Here is a 19782-nt window from a genome sequence, read left to right as displayed (position 1 = left end):
AGTGTTCCTGAATGGCTTGAACCCATGCCAGAGAGAAAAACCCAGTACCTGTAAGGCCTGCTGAAGCTCGAAATGGTTAATGGCTTATTTATGCAACTGGTTGTTTTGTAATAGCCATCTCTGACTTGTTTCAGCTCTGACTTTTGTTTAGATGTGCAAACTAATCCTAAAGTCAGTTCAGGATGTGTTTACACCTGTAGTAATTGGCGGGCATGTCAGTTGTTTCTCAACGTTGCAGCCAAATGTTCTCAAGCATGAGCGTTCAGACCCCAAACTGCTGGGTTCTTCACAAGTCTAGGAACAGTGCTCTTACTGTTTTGTTTTTGAATTCTTGCAAGGAGGTTGCAAGCTTCCCTTTCTTGCCCTGCCCTATCAGAAATATAGCAATACCTGAATTGGTCATTTTCTTCTTGTTAAACTGAGAGGACTATCCATGTGTAAACAGTATCAGCAGTGACCCTGTGGACAAGTGAGCACCGATGCATATGTAGGCATGGTGCAGAAGAAACTGGGAAACATCACACAAGTAAACAAGATTAAGGCATGATTGTTTATTTAAGGTAGCTTTTTCTCAGTGCCTTGATTGTGTAAGTTCGCTGTTATGATCCAAAGCAGTCTTGACATTCATCAGATACAGTGGGCTACTTTACTGCCAGGTTACTCCAAGCAACTATGTTCCTGGGACACATGCTGGGGGAAAAAATCATGAGATCCCAGGAAATGAAAAAGTGCGCCTGTGAACATGGAAAACGGCTGCAGGAACTGTGGCTTTCAATTTCATCACATGTTTACAAGGGCTACATCAGTGTTTGCTTTAAAAAAACATTTAAAAATGAATTTAAGAACATAATGCTTGAGATGTTAAACCAGAAAGTTTGGGATGCTGTAAATTTTGTCTCAAGAAGTGGTGACCAAAGGGAAGCTCAGGAACTCACTCCAAAGCAGGGGAAGCAGCACAGTCGCTGGGGCTGTGGTGGGGCTCCTTGGTGTGTGAGTGCTGGGGCTTTCCTGGAGCTGCCCTTAAAATATTTGATGGGAAGAAATGCAGCTTCTTCAAGAGGGTGGGGGGCAGTGAAGGGGTTTGTTTCCATTCTGCAAGAACTGGTTTTTTGACATCAGAACATTGTTTCTCCATGTATGACACTCTGTCAGTCATGCATCATGTTTGGAAAAGGTCATTGTATTTGTTGCCTAAAAGTCTGTTGAAATAAACTGAACTTTCTTGGTAAAAAAAAAAAAAAAGGAAAATGGCTGCAGATTCCCCATGTGTACAGGTTGATTTGCACTCATCTTTCTGTACTTATGTGATTGTGGAGAAACTTGCTAGGTGTTTTTTTTTTTTAATGAACGAATGCTGACCCTGATACCCCCAGCATGTTGGTGTAAAAGGAGTTTGTCCTTTTCTGACAGAAAGCTGATGCACCAAGCATCTTTTCAACAAGTGTACTCTGCAAAATGAAAACTTTTGTTGGCCTTCACCAATGAAGATGGACTTAGTGTTGTATGGAGGAAAGGTTTTTGTGGGGTGGAGCCCAACAATTTTTAATACCACACCAGTTCTTATACCAGAGTCTGTCAAAATGTGCTGGTCCTAGTACTTGTTTTATTTGCTTTGCTTTTGTAATAATGAAGACCAGTCTCAGGCTAGTAAAGGAAGATAAACCTTCAGGATATGGATTCCTTGAGTTCAGTAGTTTCTCCTTAAAACAATAAACTTAACAGCCCAATCCCATACATATTTATACAGAAGCAATGCCTGTGGAGTAAAATAGGCTTTATAGATAGGATTGCAGCTACTGAGACGCATGACACCTCAGTTTGCTCATGTTTTCTTGCCTAAGTATGTAATGTAATATGGCGAGGACATTCATTTTTCATAAAAGCCTTCTGTCATGAATTGCAACAGGAAAGAAATGGAGAAATCATTGTGTGATTTGTTCTCTAGTAGGGGGAAAAGCTGGTATTTACATACACAGCAGAAATTTTCATTTTTCAGTTTTTTAGTACTAAAAGCCTTGTAAGCATGCTGGCAAACATTCATTGATTACCCTTTTGCTGTTCGCTTAAATTTATAATGACTCTCCATCCTTAAGCAAAGGTTGGACAATAATTTTGCACCATATAGAAATACAAAATGTATAACTAATTAAATAAATTCAAATATAACAAATCAGCTCATTGTTATCAATAAAAAAACTTTTCTGTTTTGTCATCATATGGTATCTCTACAAGTAGAGTTGAATTGGAAAAAATGGTTGAATTGGAGGGAGCTCTTGCATTGCTTCCTTGTCAACTATGCCCACTCCAAGAAAAGTGAGAACTAGCTTTAGGAGGAATGTCGTCATTTGTATGCATGCAGAGATTAAACAAAGGGTGTATAGTGAATGTAACTGAAAATATTGATAACCAGAGTTGAAGCTTTGGGCTTTAAAACTGTCGCTACATCCTGAGGAAGAATTATTGATGGGTATGAATGTGATACTTATTTACTCGAGTTAGTGCAATGATGGGTGTATTAGTTAATGAGTCCTGCTTTCCCCCTCTTTATTACAGGGCAACATGCAGCCTCCCTTTGGCTTTCTGTTTGATATTGACGGGGTATTGGTACGAGGAAAGACGCCGATTCCTGTTGCAAGGAAAGCCTTTCAAAAACTGCTTAATTCTCAGAAACAGTTCTTGGTTCCTGTTGTATTTGTCACTAATGCAGGAAACTGCCTTCGACAGAAGAAAGCAGACCAGCTATCGCATATTCTGGGAGTGCCAGTAAGTAACTTTGTAAGATCTGTTGCCTTGGATCCTATACCTTTGCTCCAGGTACACTTCATTGCAGGCACTGCAGAGGCAGTCCTCCACTGCAGGGCTCGCTTCTCATGCTTTTGTGCAATTCCATTGTTTTTTTCAATAAGCAACAAGCTCAAGAAGATCGAGCTCCATAGCAGAGAGCTACCTCTGCTGCTCCTGAAGTGAAGTGTGCAAGGAGTAAAGGTAGTAAAGCTTTTGATCTTTTTGCGACGGCATGTAAAATGAAATAATAGTTTGCATTATTTGTATATAGTAAGTTTTGTAGTTTTCATAACCTTTTAAACTTTAGTTACACTTTACAGTTCTTAACAGAAGTACAAGTCATTTTTAAGAGGTTTTTTTTTTTGGAGGGGTTAGTGCAGATGTTGAGAACTCTCCATCCATCGGCGTAATGTTTTAATGGTATCAGTTGTACACGAGACCTTTATACCTAATGGAGCTGTGTTCTCGTTGTTTTTCTTTTCTTGCCTGTGAACCTCCTTTGAAACTGAATAGGAAAGATAAGGACAAAAGGCAATTGTAACCTCTTGTCTGCCTTTTTATTAAAATGTGAAAATAACTCATTTTGCAGTGTTATCCTTAGGAAAATAGAATAGGGTAAAAAGCGAAGGTACGGATAATAACAATTGATTTTTCTGTTCTTGCTCGACTAGATTTCTCAAGACCAAGTCATCATGTCTCACAGCCCATTACGGATGTTCAAACGTTATCATGACAAATGTGTTCTTGTGTCTGGACAAGGACCACTTCTTGACATTGCTAAGCAGTATCCTTTGAAAAATGCTTATAGTGAATGTCTGCCTTCAACTGTGATTACGTTAGTACATCTCAAGTGGAAGTCCTGTCAAATTCCACAGAGGTGGAGAAATGCAGTGCAAAGAAGGGGGAATTATTCCTCTTTGTGCTCTCCCTATTCATCCCCTCGCCCATAATTTGTAGCTCAGTTGTCTAGTCACCATAATAGTATCAAGTCTGAAAGCAAGAGTTTGTTCCCATTGCTCTTTAATTGCTTAAGCTATTGGAGTGGGGGATTTGGTTTGGACGATGTACAGTCACTTTTGCAGTTCAAACAGTGATTTCCACCTCCATATTCTTCCCTTTCCTGTCTTACCACCATCTCTTCTCTGTGACGTTCTTTTAAACAGACATCACTGACTTCATGTACAAGAAATTCAGTGATGATTTTTTCCTGAGCAATTCTTTCTGTGATCTCTTGAGGGATGTCCTGGTTGGCAGGAAATGGGGCTCAATATTCCTGAGGTCATTCTTTTTCCCCCACCCCTCCCTCAGCCTTACACTTGACCCAGCGCCTAAAAGTTTCCTCCTGTACACTACTTTTGTTGCATAGAGACAGTATTCATGAACATCTATGGTTCCCACATGGTAGTTGTGGGACTTTTAAAAAAACAAATGCAACACTTTTTCTGTATACTTGGAGTGTATCTTCTTTCAGAATGCTTGAATCCAGACTTTTTCTCTGTAATACAAAAAATTCTGACTAGAATACTATATGTTGGGGAGAGGGGTTCTAGTCTAGCCTTCCGTGTTTGCTATGTGCAGGAATTTTTTTAAAGTGTCCCAGTGTAAGTCTGACTTTTAGTTGGAGGTGATAGAAGTTTACCATTTCAAGGGGGTGTACGCATGCGCTAAACCAAGACGGACGCTGTACTCCGAGCTCTCCTTTGAACTAAAGAATTTATAGCTCAAAAAGAATGTAAATAAGCGAGTTCTAGCATATACAACAAGATAAGAGGGGAGAAAAACTAAGAGAAGCACAGCAGATAAAATTTGGAATTTCAACATCGGTAAGACTGCTTTATTTATAGCTCTTCTATGTGGGAACGCCTTGTGGCTGCAAACAGCTTACTCATTAACTCCCCTAATCAGCTTCTAAAGATGGCAAAGAATATCAAGGAACTATCAGAGCAAATAACTGCTCTTCATAACACAGTGTTAGCATTTCAAAATAAAATGAGCGAAGAAATTAAGTCTATACGGGACGACATCGCTAATGTGGGAAAGGAGTTAGCAGGGATTAAGCAAATAGCTTCTTCTGCAAAAGAACTTGCAACAGAAAATGAGCAGAAGATTGCTCACTTAACCCGGCAAATTAATGAACTCTCTGACCGCAACAGAAGGGCTGATTTAATTTTGGCAGGGTTTTCTGAAGATGTTTCTGCCAAGAGTTTAGACGGGACTCTTAAGGAGTGGCTTGCAGATAATGGAGTCAAGTTACAACCAGAAGAAATAGAATGAGCACACCGCTTGCAAAGAAGAGGGAGGGGGGAGCCCCCCCTGATGTTATAATCAAATTCTCAAGAGAAAAACTTCAACAACAAGTATATAAAGAACTGAAAAAGAACAAGGACCTGTGCTTCAGAGGGAGAAGAGTATGAGTGAGACAGGACTTTTGCCAAGAGACTCGCAAGAAAAAGAATTTAATGCGTCCCTATGCCCAAAAGCTGCATGTAAATAATATAAAATTCACATGGGGTTACCCATCCTCAATAATTATCTTCAAAGATGGAAAGAGGCTCATGGCACGCAATACCTCTGAAGTGAAAGAACTACTAAAACAGTTGGGAATTGATACAGAAGATATGAGTGAGCAAGAAATGGAAGAAGAAGCAGAATTTGAAGAGGACCCTGAGGAAGGAGGGTCAGGAAGAGCTGAAAAACGTCCTAGGACAGACTCACAAAGTGGAACTACCTAAAAGGGAAGTATACAAATGTTAATTGAGCTAATGTATAATATTTAAGAGCGTTTAGGAGAGGGAAGGGATGCGTGCACTCCATGAGGTGGAGAGAGGGGATGTCTTTTTATCCCCAAATGGCTTCTCTACCACAGTGGGGGACGGGAAAGGGAAGGGGTGGGTTAGCAAACTATATAAAATACCCTCAGCCATGGAGCCTTAAGACCCAAAATAATAAGGAATATGGATAGGTTAATAAGATTACTGACACTGAATGTCAATGGATTAACTTCAGATCTTAAGAGATACAGAATATCTAAACTGGCAAGTGACCAAAAGACTGATGTAATATGCCTCCAGGAAACACACAAGAAAAAAAATGATAATCCGCTTTTAAAGGATATGGCCTGGGTGACATTAGCAGAAGCTAGAAGTGATACTAAGGTCAAAGGGGTAGCAGTCTTGATTCATAAGAAATATAAAGTGGAGGAAGTGGAAAAATAAAAGATAGAGACTGTAAATACTTATTAGTTAAATTTAAATTGGAAGGTAAGAGGTATACAATAGTAAATATTTATGCCCCGAATAAAGGGCAAAAGAAGTTCTTACGTAGAATTTTTTAAAAAACCAAACAATATTCAGAGGGGGAAATTATTATAGCAGGGGATCTTAATATCAATATTACAAAAGATAAAACAATTAATTTGGGAAAATGGGGTCTGAAAGAGGCGCATGAATTTATGGGCTTACAACCCAAACCCACTCACATATCTAGTAGACATAAAACAGCATCAAGTATAGATTATATAATCCTAGGAAAGAGTAGCGACATGAACATAAAAGGAATTATAACTCACCCAATCTGGGTATCTGACCATGCTCCAATAAGTATTGAAACAGTAATAAACCAAGAACAAAAAAAAAAAAGACACTGGAGGTACAATAATCTATTAATGGTTAAGGAAGAGGATAGACAATATATGAAAGAGCAGATAAGGCTGTATTTTGAGGAAAACAGAGGGACGGTCACCACCAACATCTTATGGGACGTTGCAAAGGCGGTGATAAGGGGGTATTGCATAAAAAAAGAAAGAATTATAAAAAGAGAGTGGTACACAAAAAGACAATTTAAAATCCAGGAATTGGAAAGGTTACAAAGTAAACAAATGAACAGATACAACCCCAGTGTACAGAGACAAATTTCGGAACTTAAAAAACAGAGGCTTTAGATTTAGCAACAATATGGAAAAGGGAAGTTATGGTGAGGAATGAATTCCAAAGAAATAGCATAAACTCAGCAAAAAGACTGGCTAATTATCTGAAAAATAGAAAGGAAAAACAAAGGGTCAAAAGTATAAAAGTTAATAACCAAACATCACAAAACCCTAAAGAAATTACGGAGGCGTTTGAGTCTTTTTACAAAAATTTATATAAGAAGAGGGATACAGTAGGTTTTGAAGAAGACATTAACTCAATATTGAAGGAGTCTGAGAAAGCTAAATTGGAAGAGGATATCACATTGCAAGAGATAAGAGACGTAATTAAAGAATTGGAAAAAGGCAAATCACCAGGTCTAGATGGGTTTACAGGCGAATTTTGCAAGGAAATGGCAGAAATCCTAGCCCCAGAACTTCAGTCGGTGTTTAATGAAGTCTTGAAGGGTAAGAAAGCTCCAGATTCATGGAGACAAACAGAAATAATAGTGATTTTAAAACCACAGAAAGACCCTGAAGAGGTAGGGTCATATAGACCTGTAAGTCTTCTTAACCAAGACTATAAAATATTCGCAAAAATATTGGCAAATAGACTAAAGAGGGTTATCCCAAATATAATAAGAGGACCAGTATGGATTTGTAAAAGACAGGAATATAGCACACCCTATTAGAAATATAATTAACATCCTGCACCATGGCCAATGAAAAAAATTGGGCCTCCTAAAACTGGATGTATTCAAAGCCTTTGACACTCTTTCCCAAGAGTACCTGTGGCAGGTTATGCGCAAGTACGGAATAGGAAGTAATTATCTAAATGCAATTCAGGAGATATATAGGGATGGAACAGCAGTGGTGAAGGTTAACAGTGATCACTCGCAATCTTTTCAGATTCAGAGAGGAGTTCGTCACGGCTTTCACTGCTCTTATTTATCATAGCGATAGAACAGCTAGCAGAAAGGATAAGAAATAGTGCAAGGATAAAAGGCTATAAAATGAAGGACGAATAAATGAAAATTAATTTATTTGCTGACGACATTATAGTTATTATGACAAACCCTAAAGAAGGGATAAAAGAAATAAAGATTATATTAGAAGACTTTGAAAGTTGTTCAGGGTTAAGAGTCAATATGGCTAAATCAGAAATTATATATCTCAATGTGAACAAGGATGAAAAAAAAGAGATAAATAAAATTACAAATATAGGAATGGGAGCTAAAAAGTTTAAATACTTAGGTATAGTATTACAAAAGAATATTAATAGAATATCAGAGGTCAATTATAATAACGTATGGAGGAAGATAGAGAAGGATATGAAAAGGTGGAGAAATAAAACCTTAGGAATCTCTTCTAGAATTAGAAGTACTAAAATGTTCTGGGTGCCTAAGTTAACGTATTTATTTCAGACGATACCATTAGGAATTAGTTCCCAAAAAATAGAACACTGGAATAGAATGATAAGAGGGTGGATATTTGATAGCAAAAAATGAATTAAAAAAAGATTGGTATATAGCCACAGATCAGAATTGGGTTGGGGAGTCCCTGATTTGAATAGCTACTATGCCGCCTTCCAATTAAAGTCATTATTAGAGATAGGGGAAGAAAGCGACCAGAAATGGGTTAGATTTGAAAACAAGATCAATAGTGACATAGGAAGATTTGGTATTTTCTCAAAAGTTATAAGTAAAAATTTAAAATTAACCATAGGGCCCAGATGCTCAGCACTAGAGGTATGGAGTAAGTGGCAACCTTTATGGCTAGGAAGGACTTCAAGATGGGCGCCGCTAGAGACTATGCACACCGAAACGAGGGAATGTAAATGGTGGGAAATCCTAAGGTCAAAAGGATATTATAGACTGGGAGATATGTACAGAGGAGGAACCCTAAAACCTTTACAGGAGATAGTAGAAGAGATAGGCAAGCAATATTGGTTAAAAACAACAGGCCTCTACAGAAGGGTTAAAATAATCAATGATAAAGGGGAAATATGGTCAGAGGAACCAATGAAAGAAATATATAAAGAAATGCAAAAATCAAAACTAGGATTAGCAGGAAAAATTTATAGGAAAATTATATCAAAGATAAGACAATATCATATTTACAAAAAACTTGTAGTAAGGAAGGTCAGATATCAGAAAACACAGCAGGTAAAATTATGAAAGGATTAGAGGAAATTAAAGTGATTAAATTTAATGAGTTGGAACATAATTTTTTTACAAAATGGTATAAAACACCAGCGCAATTAGCGAATATGATTCCGGGACTAAGCCCCATGTGTTGGCATTGTAGACAATCTAAAGGATGGTTCTCCCACATGTGGTGGGAATGCCCAGAGGTTAGGGATTTTTGGACACAAATAGTAAAAATTATAAGGAGAATATGTAAAGTACCCTTAACCATAGATGTTAATGAGTATAACAGGGAACTTGGCGGTAAACAAGAGGGATCAAGCCACATTCAAGGCTATGTTATTAGCAAGCAAAGCAGTAATAGCTCTGGGTTGGAAGGATAAAAGCAAATGGACTATGGAAATCTGGCACAACTATTTGTTTGAATTTATACAGTAGGATATCGTCGAGATGTTGCGTTAGAAGACTTCATGGGAAGATAAGAACAGGGAAATCAGGAGTAAATGGAAGACCTACTTAGAGTGGATATCAATGGAAGGAAGAAAAGATATTCGGTGGAAGATCCAGACTTTGTGCCTGTGGCTGGGGTTAAGAGACTAAAAATTACAAGGAGAAGGAGCGGGGATAGGGAGGGGGATGGAAGGGGTGGGAAGGGAATGAGAAAAGTACGATATACAAACAATGTTTGTTGAATAAGTAATATATTAGAAACTTGTATAAAAAGAAATAATAATAATTTAAAAAAGAGGTTTACCATTTCCATAAAAGTTACTGGTGAACCTGCCTAGTTATCTTGTCAAATACAAGTTCTTCACTAAACGTTTCCAATAAGTAACATCTTTACAAAAATGTTTAGGATTAGTAAATAAAGGTTATATTTCATTTAGTGGAAGAACTTCTAAATGTTATCTGTATTAGAAAGACATGTCTTTGGTAACCCATGTGTACATTTTGTGCATTAATCTGAGACACTGCTGATAATGACTCTGTTACTCTTGGAAATAAATGTAATTTATTCAAATTAAATATATTTCACATTGGAGTGTAAATATGCAAAATGTTAATAATGAACTGGTTCTTGAAAGCTATTATACTTCTGACAAAAATCTAATGTTGGTAAAACAACTTCCAAGTGGCTCTGGAGAATGCCACTGTAAAAAATTGCCAGAAATTAATCGGTGTTCCTACTGCATTTGCAATTTTCCCAATGTTTTCTAATTAAATCAACTGCAAAAGTCTGATTTGGTTAATTTTGCAGAATGGAGCAAACATTCATTGATGAATATGAAATTTACCTTACAAATGAACTTTCTTGTCTTTCAAATGGTTTGTTTATATCAGTTCTGAGGCTAATGAATCCCTACTTGGTCTGAACAATGATTAACTGATTTATTATATTGTTTCCTGATATTAAACACTTGGAGGACATTCTTTCACACTAAAAGTAAACATCTGCTCAGATGTAAATAAGGAAAGTATTTTACATTTGTGGGACCCTGGTTTGGGTTCCAGAGTTAACTGCCTTGAATGTGTGTTTTTATCTGCCTTTCAAGCTTTTAATACTTTAAAAAATGCCTAAGCCAACTGTCAGAATTAACTTACCATATAAGAACAGGATGAGTCTCTACATCTAAGGATGTAGGTCTGAAGCTGTTCACCATTATTTCCCTTTACATGTTCTTCCAGAAAGTGAGGAAAACCCTTGTTCTTATATAGTTAATGTAAATTTAAATTTGACTGGTTTGTTTTACGGAGGAAAACAAGTGCATTTAAATTAAACATATGACCATTGCTGTCCTTAACAAATATTTTCTCAGTCTTGGATTTCGTCAGCTTATTACAATTGACAGGCTGCGGGAAATCTATCCTTTATTGGACATGGTTGACCACGACAGAAGACCTAAAACTTTGGTGAGTATAATGTTGACTGCTCAGCATTTACCTTAAAACATTTTTTTGTGATGACTTTGATTTAAAGTAGCCTATCTGGTGTTTTGGACCAATCAGATTCCATAGTTACTGATTTTGGAATCCGTGCAGAACTGGTAGCTAATGGAACCCATGGAAATGCTGCACTGGATCCAACCCTGTCATTGGCTTTGAATATTGTCAGCCATGATATCCTGCTGGATCACTTTGCTGGATTAGGTTTGGAAACCACCTCTGAACGTCTCTTGCCTTGAAAACCCTATGGGGTCACCATAAGTCAGCTACGACTTGACAGGGAAAGAAAAGGATGTTTTGGAGGCTGCTGCTCTATTCTGTGGCTCATACCTTATGAAATTCTGTAGAGTTACAACTTGTACACTGTGTGGTTCAAGCCACTGGGGGACCTTTCTCAGAATTTCTGGATAACATCCCACCAATATGTGAATGACTCTTGCTTCTTTATCATATTTCTGTCTGAATCTAGAGAAGCAGTTAAGATTTTGATCCTGTGTATGAGGCCTGTGAAGTACAGGATGGCCTCAGTAAACTTGAGCTTAGTCCAGACAAGATGGAGGTGCTGTTGGCTGTGGATGTAACTGATTAAAGATTAGATGGTCAGCCTCTGCTAGTCAGGATTTCACGGACCTTGAAGGCATAGGTTCACACTGTGGAAAGGCTCTTGAAATCATAAGTGATGATATTTCTCAAGAGCACTTTTTTTTTTACCAGTGATTGCCAACTGTGCCCTTTCCTTGACAGGAAAGATCAGGTCACAGTTATGTCTGCGGACCTCTACAGTGCTCTATAAGAAATTGAAACTGTCTGGAAACTGAGGCTAGTCCAAAATGCAAAATATGTAGATAGTTCAAAACTGTGGTGATATGATTAGTTTCCTGGACCAATTCAAACATTGCTCTTTATCTTCAAAGCCCCGAATAGCCTGGATTCAGCTTGCCTCAGGAACTAGGTCTTTCCATATAACACCACCCCACCTTTCACCATTCTACAGTTCATTTTCTGGAGCCTTGCTATGTTTGTTCCTTCCAGTGGAAGTATAATTGGCAGTACTGAAAGGGTCTTTTTAGTCGCAGCACCAACAAGAGGTGTAAAATTTCAGGCAATTTTGGAATCACGGAAAAGACTGTATTTTTAAAAATAGAAATTTTGGGGTAAATTAAAATGTAAGCAATACTTTGCGGTAAAACCTAAATTATTTTACTTCTTTAACAGAAACATGTATCATTTTTATAATTTCGCATTTAAAATTGTGCAATTTATCATATTTATGGAATTTGCAAACACATCCAATACTTGAGGGAGTTGAAAACTGCTGTGCATGACTATATCTTCATACATGTATCTTAATTTTTTCCATTTGAGAAAATGCAAGCTGAGATTTGTAAACAAATTTTGGGGGGGGGATACGTGTATTATTAAGACAGAAACAGCCTTCTCTACTCAGAATAGGACCAATAGCATATTTTGATATCATGCGAAACTTCATAACAAAACACTGAGTTGTTTAAAGATGTTTTATTGTTAAATGCATTATAGCACATTGTTGCCAAAATTATTCACATTTAAACAGTAAACATATCCTTGAATATGTGTTGAATATGTCTATAGTATACAAAGGAATTATTATTGAATGCTGTAGTAGATTGTCCTACATTAAAATTTGATGCTATGCATTATGTCTTTGAAAAATCATTTCACTCATTTCAAAAAGAAAATATTTCATAGAAGGTTCTTTCCCCCCAGCGTTACACAAAACCTCTCCGTGTTCCTTTGGAAAAACGGAAGAAAATTCCTTGTCTGTTTTCTGAATTTTGCTGTGACTTCACATTTCCACTTTGAAGGGTTGCTGGAATGTTGATTTTTCTCCTGATTTTTATGAGTCAAGTTCAAACTGTGCTTTTAGCTGTGGTTGGATGGGACACTTTGTCAGATCAGGCTTTCTAATGGATTATAGAATTTATATTGGTGGGTCTGACTTTCAAAATTGTTCTGTTTTTGTACTCTTCATACTGTGCAGTGTTGTGTTCTTCTTGCTAAATCACCTTGATTATTTGAGTGGCCAGTAAGGAGAGTTAAAAGTACATTTAAAACCTTGTGCCAAACATCGGCAATGAGGAAGTATAATACTGTCTCACAAAGTAAAAATTCCTATCTTTGACTGTTGTTCAAGTATTCTTGTTATATTGAACTGATTTAAAATGTGGTGGTGGAAAGTGCTGTAAAGTCACAGCCAAATTATGGTGACCCTGTAGGGTTTTCCAGGCAAGAGACATTCAGAGTTGGTTTGCCATTGCCTGCCTCTGCATAGCAACCTTGGACTTCCTTGGTGGTCTCCCATCCAAGTATGAACTAGGGCTCACCCTGTTTAGCTTCCGAGATCTGACGAGATCAGGCTAGCCTGGATTAACCAGGTCAGGTTGATTTAAAATATACACCTAGCTTAAATGCCAGCCATTTAAAGAGATGGTTATACAGATTAATAAAAGGGAAATTTAATTGCTTGCTTTTTATATTGTCCACAGCATTTAAAAGGTTATACATTCAGTCCTCTGCAGGATTACTCAATATTTACTGATCTTGGAATAGTTTAGGGCAACAACCAATAGAGCACTGGGTAAACATGAGGTATTGTTTCCAAGAACTGCAGGGACAGAACTGCCCAAGTGTTATGGGAGGAAAAAGGGCATATAGGGCAGGAGCACTGTATTCATCCAAGCTAGATATCCAGTCAGTAGGAAAGGACTTGGGAGACTAGTGTATGGGTAGATGTAAGATTAAGTTGCTAGTTACCTGTATTTTTTTGTAGACAAAGGCTGCAATTCTGAAGAGGTTGCCGAAGCTCTTTAGGAGTCAGCGTGACTCCTTGCCACCATAGGTGCCACCTTATCACGGAGTAAAGTGGCACCTACCCCAGCACCAGGAAGCCACACCCCTGCACAGGGCTCCACCGCCAGTGCTGCTACACCAGCAGTGAAATCCCAGAAGTGGGAGCCTGTGCCGGTGTGAGGGAGGCGTTCCTGGGGGCGGAGCTGCCTTTAGGCAGCTTCCTAACCCATTTGGATCTGGGAACGTCCCCTCAAGCAGCGGCGTGCCTATGCCACCTTTTTGGTGGTGTGGCCTCGCTTTGCTTTATGGGGCCATTTTCTCTTTTTTGTTTTAGAAATGGTTTTTATTTTACTTTTGGCAGCCAGGAAGCCTCTGTGGAGGCTGCGCCACTCCTGGCCGCTGTGGATCTACCCCCCTCTCAGGAATGGGCTGGAAGAGTGCATTGAATCTGTCATGGGGATAAGGGCCTATTCATTCTGGAGAGGCAGCTCATTTTGCAAGCACTTGCACTAGAAATTATGTGCCTTGGAAATAGCATCCCTTCTCCGAGAAGTATTGGTCACTGCAATTATAATTTATTTTTATGCATTATTTTAACAAAGTTATCTCAAAGAAGAATAGTATGACCCCACATAAGACTGACCAAGTATAAAAAGTTCAAAGCATTTTATTTTCTATCAAGTCACATCTGACTTATGGTTACCCTGTATGTAGGGTTTTCAAGGCAAGAGACGTTTGCCTTGAATCTTCTGAAATTCTTAGCATGTCTTGTTTTTAAGTTACCAAGAGCTCTCTCTTTGCCATTGTCTACCTCTGCGCCACACCCCTGGCATTCCTTGGAGGTCTCCCATCCAAATACTTGCCAGAGTTGAGTGTGTGACTAGCTCAATGTCACCCAGCAAGTTTCCATGGCAGAGTGGGGATTCGAACTTGGGTTTCCCTGATCCTAGCCCACCACTTTAGCCACTATACCACATTGGCTCTCACAGCATTTTATTATAATATACTTTAAATAAAAATTAGTCTTTAAAAGGTCAACCTAGAATGATTTATGATATGACAAGAAATTTATGCATAAAAGAAAGTTCTCAATTTATAGAAGATATAGGTGCAATTTAGCATAAAGTTTGGTTTGTATAACTTTATGAAAGAGTTAATTTCTCAATTGAAGCAAGGTCTCTTATGCCATCAATAAAGAATTGTGTGGCTTGTGCCTCTTCCACTGCCTAATAACATCTATATATGCAGCAAGGCTGAACAATCAGATCCTCTAAGAAGCGGGTCTTTTAATTTTTCAGGAAAACAGGCAGCAAAGATAGGATCTGAGATATTCTGTGCTATCTCAGAATTTAAAAATAGCCTCACAAATGGTATGAGGAGCTTTGTGATCATCCGCTCCTCTAACATGACAGATGTGCATATGTAATGGAATTTAATAGGAGTGAGTACTATCGGTGAAGAAGGTTTAGGGCCACTGGTTTCGATGAAATGGCCTTTTAAGAGCTGCTTATGTTAGATAGAGGACCAGATTTCAGGCTGCATGGAACATTAATTTCTGCTTCCCAAACTGTACAGAAGCATCTATTTCCACGAGGCAAAATGACTGAGAGGCTGCAAAAGTGGGATATCAGCTGTTTGGATTTCTATGTGTAAAATGTGTCATGGATGCTTCTACATATTTTCTCCCTTGCTTTTTTTCACTACTTTGTGAGACTGTGTAGGGGTGCTTTTTCCCATTTTTTTCTCCTTCAGACATTATATGGTCTACTTCTGCTGCATGGGAGCTATGTACAATACAAGGGAACAAGTACATTTAAAGGACTGCGGCTTTGGGGGTGCATGTATAGAGGATGTAAAGTGTGTTCTTTCTAATATAAGAGAGAGCTTTTGATTGTTTAAAAACAAGACATTCCAAGAATTTCAGAAGATACTGCTATTAGAACCAAAGAAAGCTATTGATTGGATTTCCTACCAGTGCCCGTATAGGATGCCTTTCTTACTTAAGCTGTCTTGTTTTGTTTTTTCATGGCAGCATGCACCTGCTGTGGAACTTCCCAAGATTGAGGGTCAGTATGCTCTTTGATAACATATGCTCTGATTTTTCCAAAGTGAATTAGAATTAACATTTGGCTCTTTAAAACCATCTGATAATGCTAAAGGTTCTGACGAACCTTAATTTTCCTGGATCTGTATGTGGAGAATACTCATTGCATGTAGTACACCTTCTTTTGGTGCCTAATGTTGCCTTATAGTAGCTGGTTTTAATTTACTGTGCTGTACTCCATTCAAAGCCAAGTGTGCTCTTTCCAGTTTACCCAGACTCTTGCCTTTGCATTCCCTTTCCCATATAAGAAGCAGGAAGAGAGATCCAGCACCCAACTTCAATAAGCACGTCACTCATTTTCTAGATAACAGCATAGCCAAAAAGAGTTACTAAGAGTAACACTAGGAGAAACAACAGATACATAATCCAACCCAGTCAAAACTGTATTTTGTGCTCAGCAAACCAATACATATGTTTAAGTATGCTAACATTTCCCCGTGTCAAGGAATGATTCAGTTAAGATCAAAACTTTTTAAACCAGTGTAAAACCCGACATCCTCTGTGGCAGTTTAAAGTGTTTAATGAGCACCTTCTTAAATACTAAACTTAATTTTAATCTCATTTGCCTGTTTGGACATGCATAGCGTGTGTATAAAAAGTTATTAGTTGGTGGTCTGCCACTTATTTCAAGCTTTGTACCATTTCAAAATAGTGTATAGCTGGGCAGAATTGCCTTGTGTACAGTTAGCATGTGGGTGTATTAATTGCTTTCATTGTCTTACAGCAATTGTTTTGTTTGGTGAACCAGTCAGGTGGGAGACCAATCTGCAGTTGATAATAGATGTCCTTCTGACAAGCGGCTATCCTGGGAATCCATATTCACCTTCACCATACCCACATATACCTGTGCTGGCTTGTAATGTGGATCTGATGTGGTTGGCTGAAGCCCAGTCTCCAAGGTAGTGGCAAGTATATGCAAGTGTAATCAGGACAGGGCACATTTTATACATTTTATAGGTAGCAAAAGTCAGGAGAATGGTTATTCTTCAGGAACCTTCATTTGAAAGACAATTTAGAAATCACTTATTTAAAATAACTTAAAAAATGAAGGCTATTGGTGCTTTCACACATAGTGAATAATGCACTTTCAATTCACTTTAATGATTCTTTGCAAGTGGATTTTGCCGTTTCACACAGTAAAATTCAGCTGCAAAGTGCATTGAAAGTGCATTATTCAGCATATGGGAAAGTGCCTTATATGTACTTTATATGCTCAAAAAACTTTTCAAAGCAATTATTGTCCTCTGTCTAATCAAGAGATGTATAGATACATTTAGTATCCTCCGTGTTAATTGAATGAATCCAGTAATGTAAAAATGACTGCCTAGACCTTCTTCCTCGCTGCTATCACAGCCTGTCAAAATAAACAAGTGTTGTGTGGCATCTTCAAGACATTTGTGGCATTTTATTCTAGTGCAAGCTTTCATGGACACTTCTCAGATGCAGTGCAGTGGCTCTTGACTCGGCAGGCCTTTTATGGTATGAAAAACATCATCAGCCATGAAATACAGAATGTAGGAGGTGAAATGTAATTAGGAAGCTCACTGAGGAAGTAGAATCTGAACAGATTACATGTTTTGTTCTGCGATTCCTTCACACTGTCCACATTTTATTTCTGTGTTCCTCAGGTTTGGTCATGGAACATTCATGGTTTGCTTGGAAAACATTTACAAAAAGATCACTGGCAAAGAATTGAGATATGAGGCTTTAATCGGAAAGCCTAGTGAAGTGACCTATCACTATGCAGAGTACCTGATCAGAACACAAGCAGCCGCAAAGCAATGGGAAAAGCCTATTCGGACTTTGTATGCCATTGGGTAAGTCCTATTGTAGAAGAGACCGTTTGTTTTATAGCACAGACTACTATGGAAGAACCAGCCAGAGCTTTCGCTCCCTATTTGTCAGGAGAGGAAGGGTTAGTGTTTCATGTAGGCTGCTCATACTGAGTTAAAGGATTTAATAATGCTGGCTTTTGTTCCTCCACAGTTTGCTGCAAAATGTAGAGGAGGATAGCCCAGATGTTTGAGGGGATTATTTTTGTGGTCCCCTGAAAATAGTGCAATCTAATCTGGCAGTGTGACCAGCTGTCTGCTACCAATGCTCTTGGGCATTTTGCAGGCATAGTGAAGCAATTAGTGAAGCAATCTGCTGAATACTTGTGTGGATATAGCTATACAATGTCTGCAAATTTAGAACCCCCTCTTTCAGCAATCACTCACTAGAAACCACATCTCCTCCTGCCATCTGCAGTTAGCTCTGATGATGTGCTGTTCTATAGTTTTGACAGCTTATGGGCCAAATTGTACAGACTAGCTTTATATCTTATTTTGTTATTCGATTTGTATCCCACCTTCTATCCCCAGCCAAGGCTGGGCTCAGGGCAGCAAACACTATTAGCTTGGAATGGGTGTCACAGAGTCACTTGGTTAATCATCCGTATGTTAGTAACCATCAAACATGAGGCTGTATTAGTTTGATTTGCTTTTCCATTCTTATACTCTGACTACACCCCTTCTGAGCTGAGAATGGTGGAGGTGTAGCCCGTAGGAGAAGGATTAAGGAGAGCTGCACTTAGCGGCAGAAATCCTCCACCTTTCTCCCACCATCCAGCCTCTCGATCTTCAGTCTCTTCCATGTGGATTTTGGACTTTCTTCACACCCATAATGGTTTAAAAAGCTCTCAAATGTGAATGTTGCCGTGTCAGGTTCTTTGCTTGTGTGACTGTCTTGTAAAGAGGGGGACGTGCTGCAAAAGACTTTCTCTCTCTTTCCTGGAAGGATGCTGCCAATCAGAGTAGCCAGTACGGAGGGAGATGGTCTAATTTTGTTATAAGGTCGCTTCATATGTTCAGTAAAACAATCCTGACTTGTGTTGGTTTAAAGCTGAGACATGTATTTGGGTCGGGGGGGTGGGGGACACAAGACACCAGGTCCTTGTGAAAGTATAATGTACTAACACTTTCTAAATATTGAAATTTATGCCTGTTGATTGTATAGTATAGCTCTTTCTGAGGTATACTTTACAAATATTCTGTTAAAGAGGTTGAAATTTCCTAGCATTTCCCAAAGTTAATAAGAAATCTGTTTTACAGCTTGGGTCTTCAGAGTTACTTGAAGACAAACGAGAGATTCAGGAAAGAGGCTTAGATGTGTGTTCGCATCAAGTCCATTATGCTACATTATGCAGTGTGTGTATGCAATCATGAAGTACCACATCTCCAAATTCTAATTGCCACTATCTCGTTCCAATAGCCTGCTGTTTTAGCTGCATGCTTAGTGAGATGCTTTAAGCAAAAACATTGTCTGTACACTCCATATATGCTAATCCTGATGTTGCTTATCTGGTTTTCTAGGGATAACTTAATGACAGATATCTATGGTGCTAATCTTTACAACCGCTACCTTGAAGAGAACTCCAGAAGAGGTTCCAAGGCACGTGTCCAGGCCAAAGCAGCAGGTGGCACAGGATCCACTACAGTTTCTCAGGAAGATGAAATTGATAACCCTTGGGAAAGCGAATTGGCGTCTGCTACTGCTACCAGCTGCAGGTCTGTCCTTGTTTGCACTGGGGTTTCCAACCCTCACACAGAGGTGCCCTCTGATACCAAGGAGAGCATAACCGAGACTGTGTTCCATGGGCATCGAGATTTCAGGTTTGATCCTGCTTTAGTAGAACCTGATCATGTTGTGCCAGATGTTGATGCTGCTGTTGACCTAATCTTCCAACTAGAGAACTTTCCACCAAATGAAAATCACAGGACTCCCTAATAACTTCCTTAACATGGTTTTCTCCTTTAAAAAGGAGGGGAAAAACAGAGGTGCTTAGCATCACACAATAAATACGGTAATGTGTTTATTTTTTTACATGTAACATTAAAAAATACACTCCTGTGTGTTCTAACAGCACTTTCCTTACTATCTAGTTGAATCTGCATGTTCTGATGAACTTCTACTGGCTGTTGCTGTGTTACAGATTGACAGCATAGCTTAGGGTCAAATTCTAGAACTCTGCATAGAAAAAAGAAGAATGTCCAGTGTTTGGGGAAGCAGAGAAAGTGACGACAAGTATG

The 19782-nt window shown here is 38.6% G+C and overlaps 1 protein-coding gene across 1 annotated transcript; it reads left to right on the top strand.

Moving 5' to 3' along the window:
• Positions 1-493: 493 nt before the first annotated feature.
• Positions 494-19516, top strand: LOC130475348 (haloacid dehalogenase-like hydrolase domain-containing 5). The gene is made up of 8 exons (XM_056847109.1): positions 494-526; positions 2554-2763; positions 3456-3568; positions 10653-10746; positions 15641-15674; positions 16437-16611; positions 17341-17529; positions 19066-19516. Exons 1-8 carry the CDS (start codon positions 494-496, stop codon positions 19478-19480), a joined length of 1263 nt encoding a protein of 420 aa, XP_056703087.1. The 3' UTR covers positions 19481-19516.
• Positions 19517-19782: the final 266 nt, after the last annotated feature.

Source organism: Euleptes europaea, chromosome 1 (assembly GCF_029931775.1).
Source record: "Euleptes europaea isolate rEulEur1 chromosome 1, rEulEur1.hap1, whole genome shotgun sequence".
Classification (NCBI taxonomy): Eukaryota; Metazoa; Chordata; class Lepidosauria; order Squamata; family Sphaerodactylidae; genus Euleptes; species Euleptes europaea.
Note: the sequence above shows the minus strand (reverse complement) of the source record. Positions and strands in the feature narration are given on the sequence as shown.

Coding starts and splice junctions, on each gene's coding strand:
- LOC130475348 (XM_056847109.1), top strand. CDS start 494: ATGGTGCAGAAGAAACTGGGAAACATCACACAA. Junction 15,675..16,436: donor GGAACTTCCCAAGATTGAGG/GTCAGTATGCTC, acceptor ATTGTCTTACAG/CAATTGTTTTGTTTGGTGAA. Junction 16,612..17,340: donor GCTGAAGCCCAGTCTCCAAG/GTAGTGGCAAGT, acceptor TGTGTTCCTCAG/GTTTGGTCATGGAACATTCA.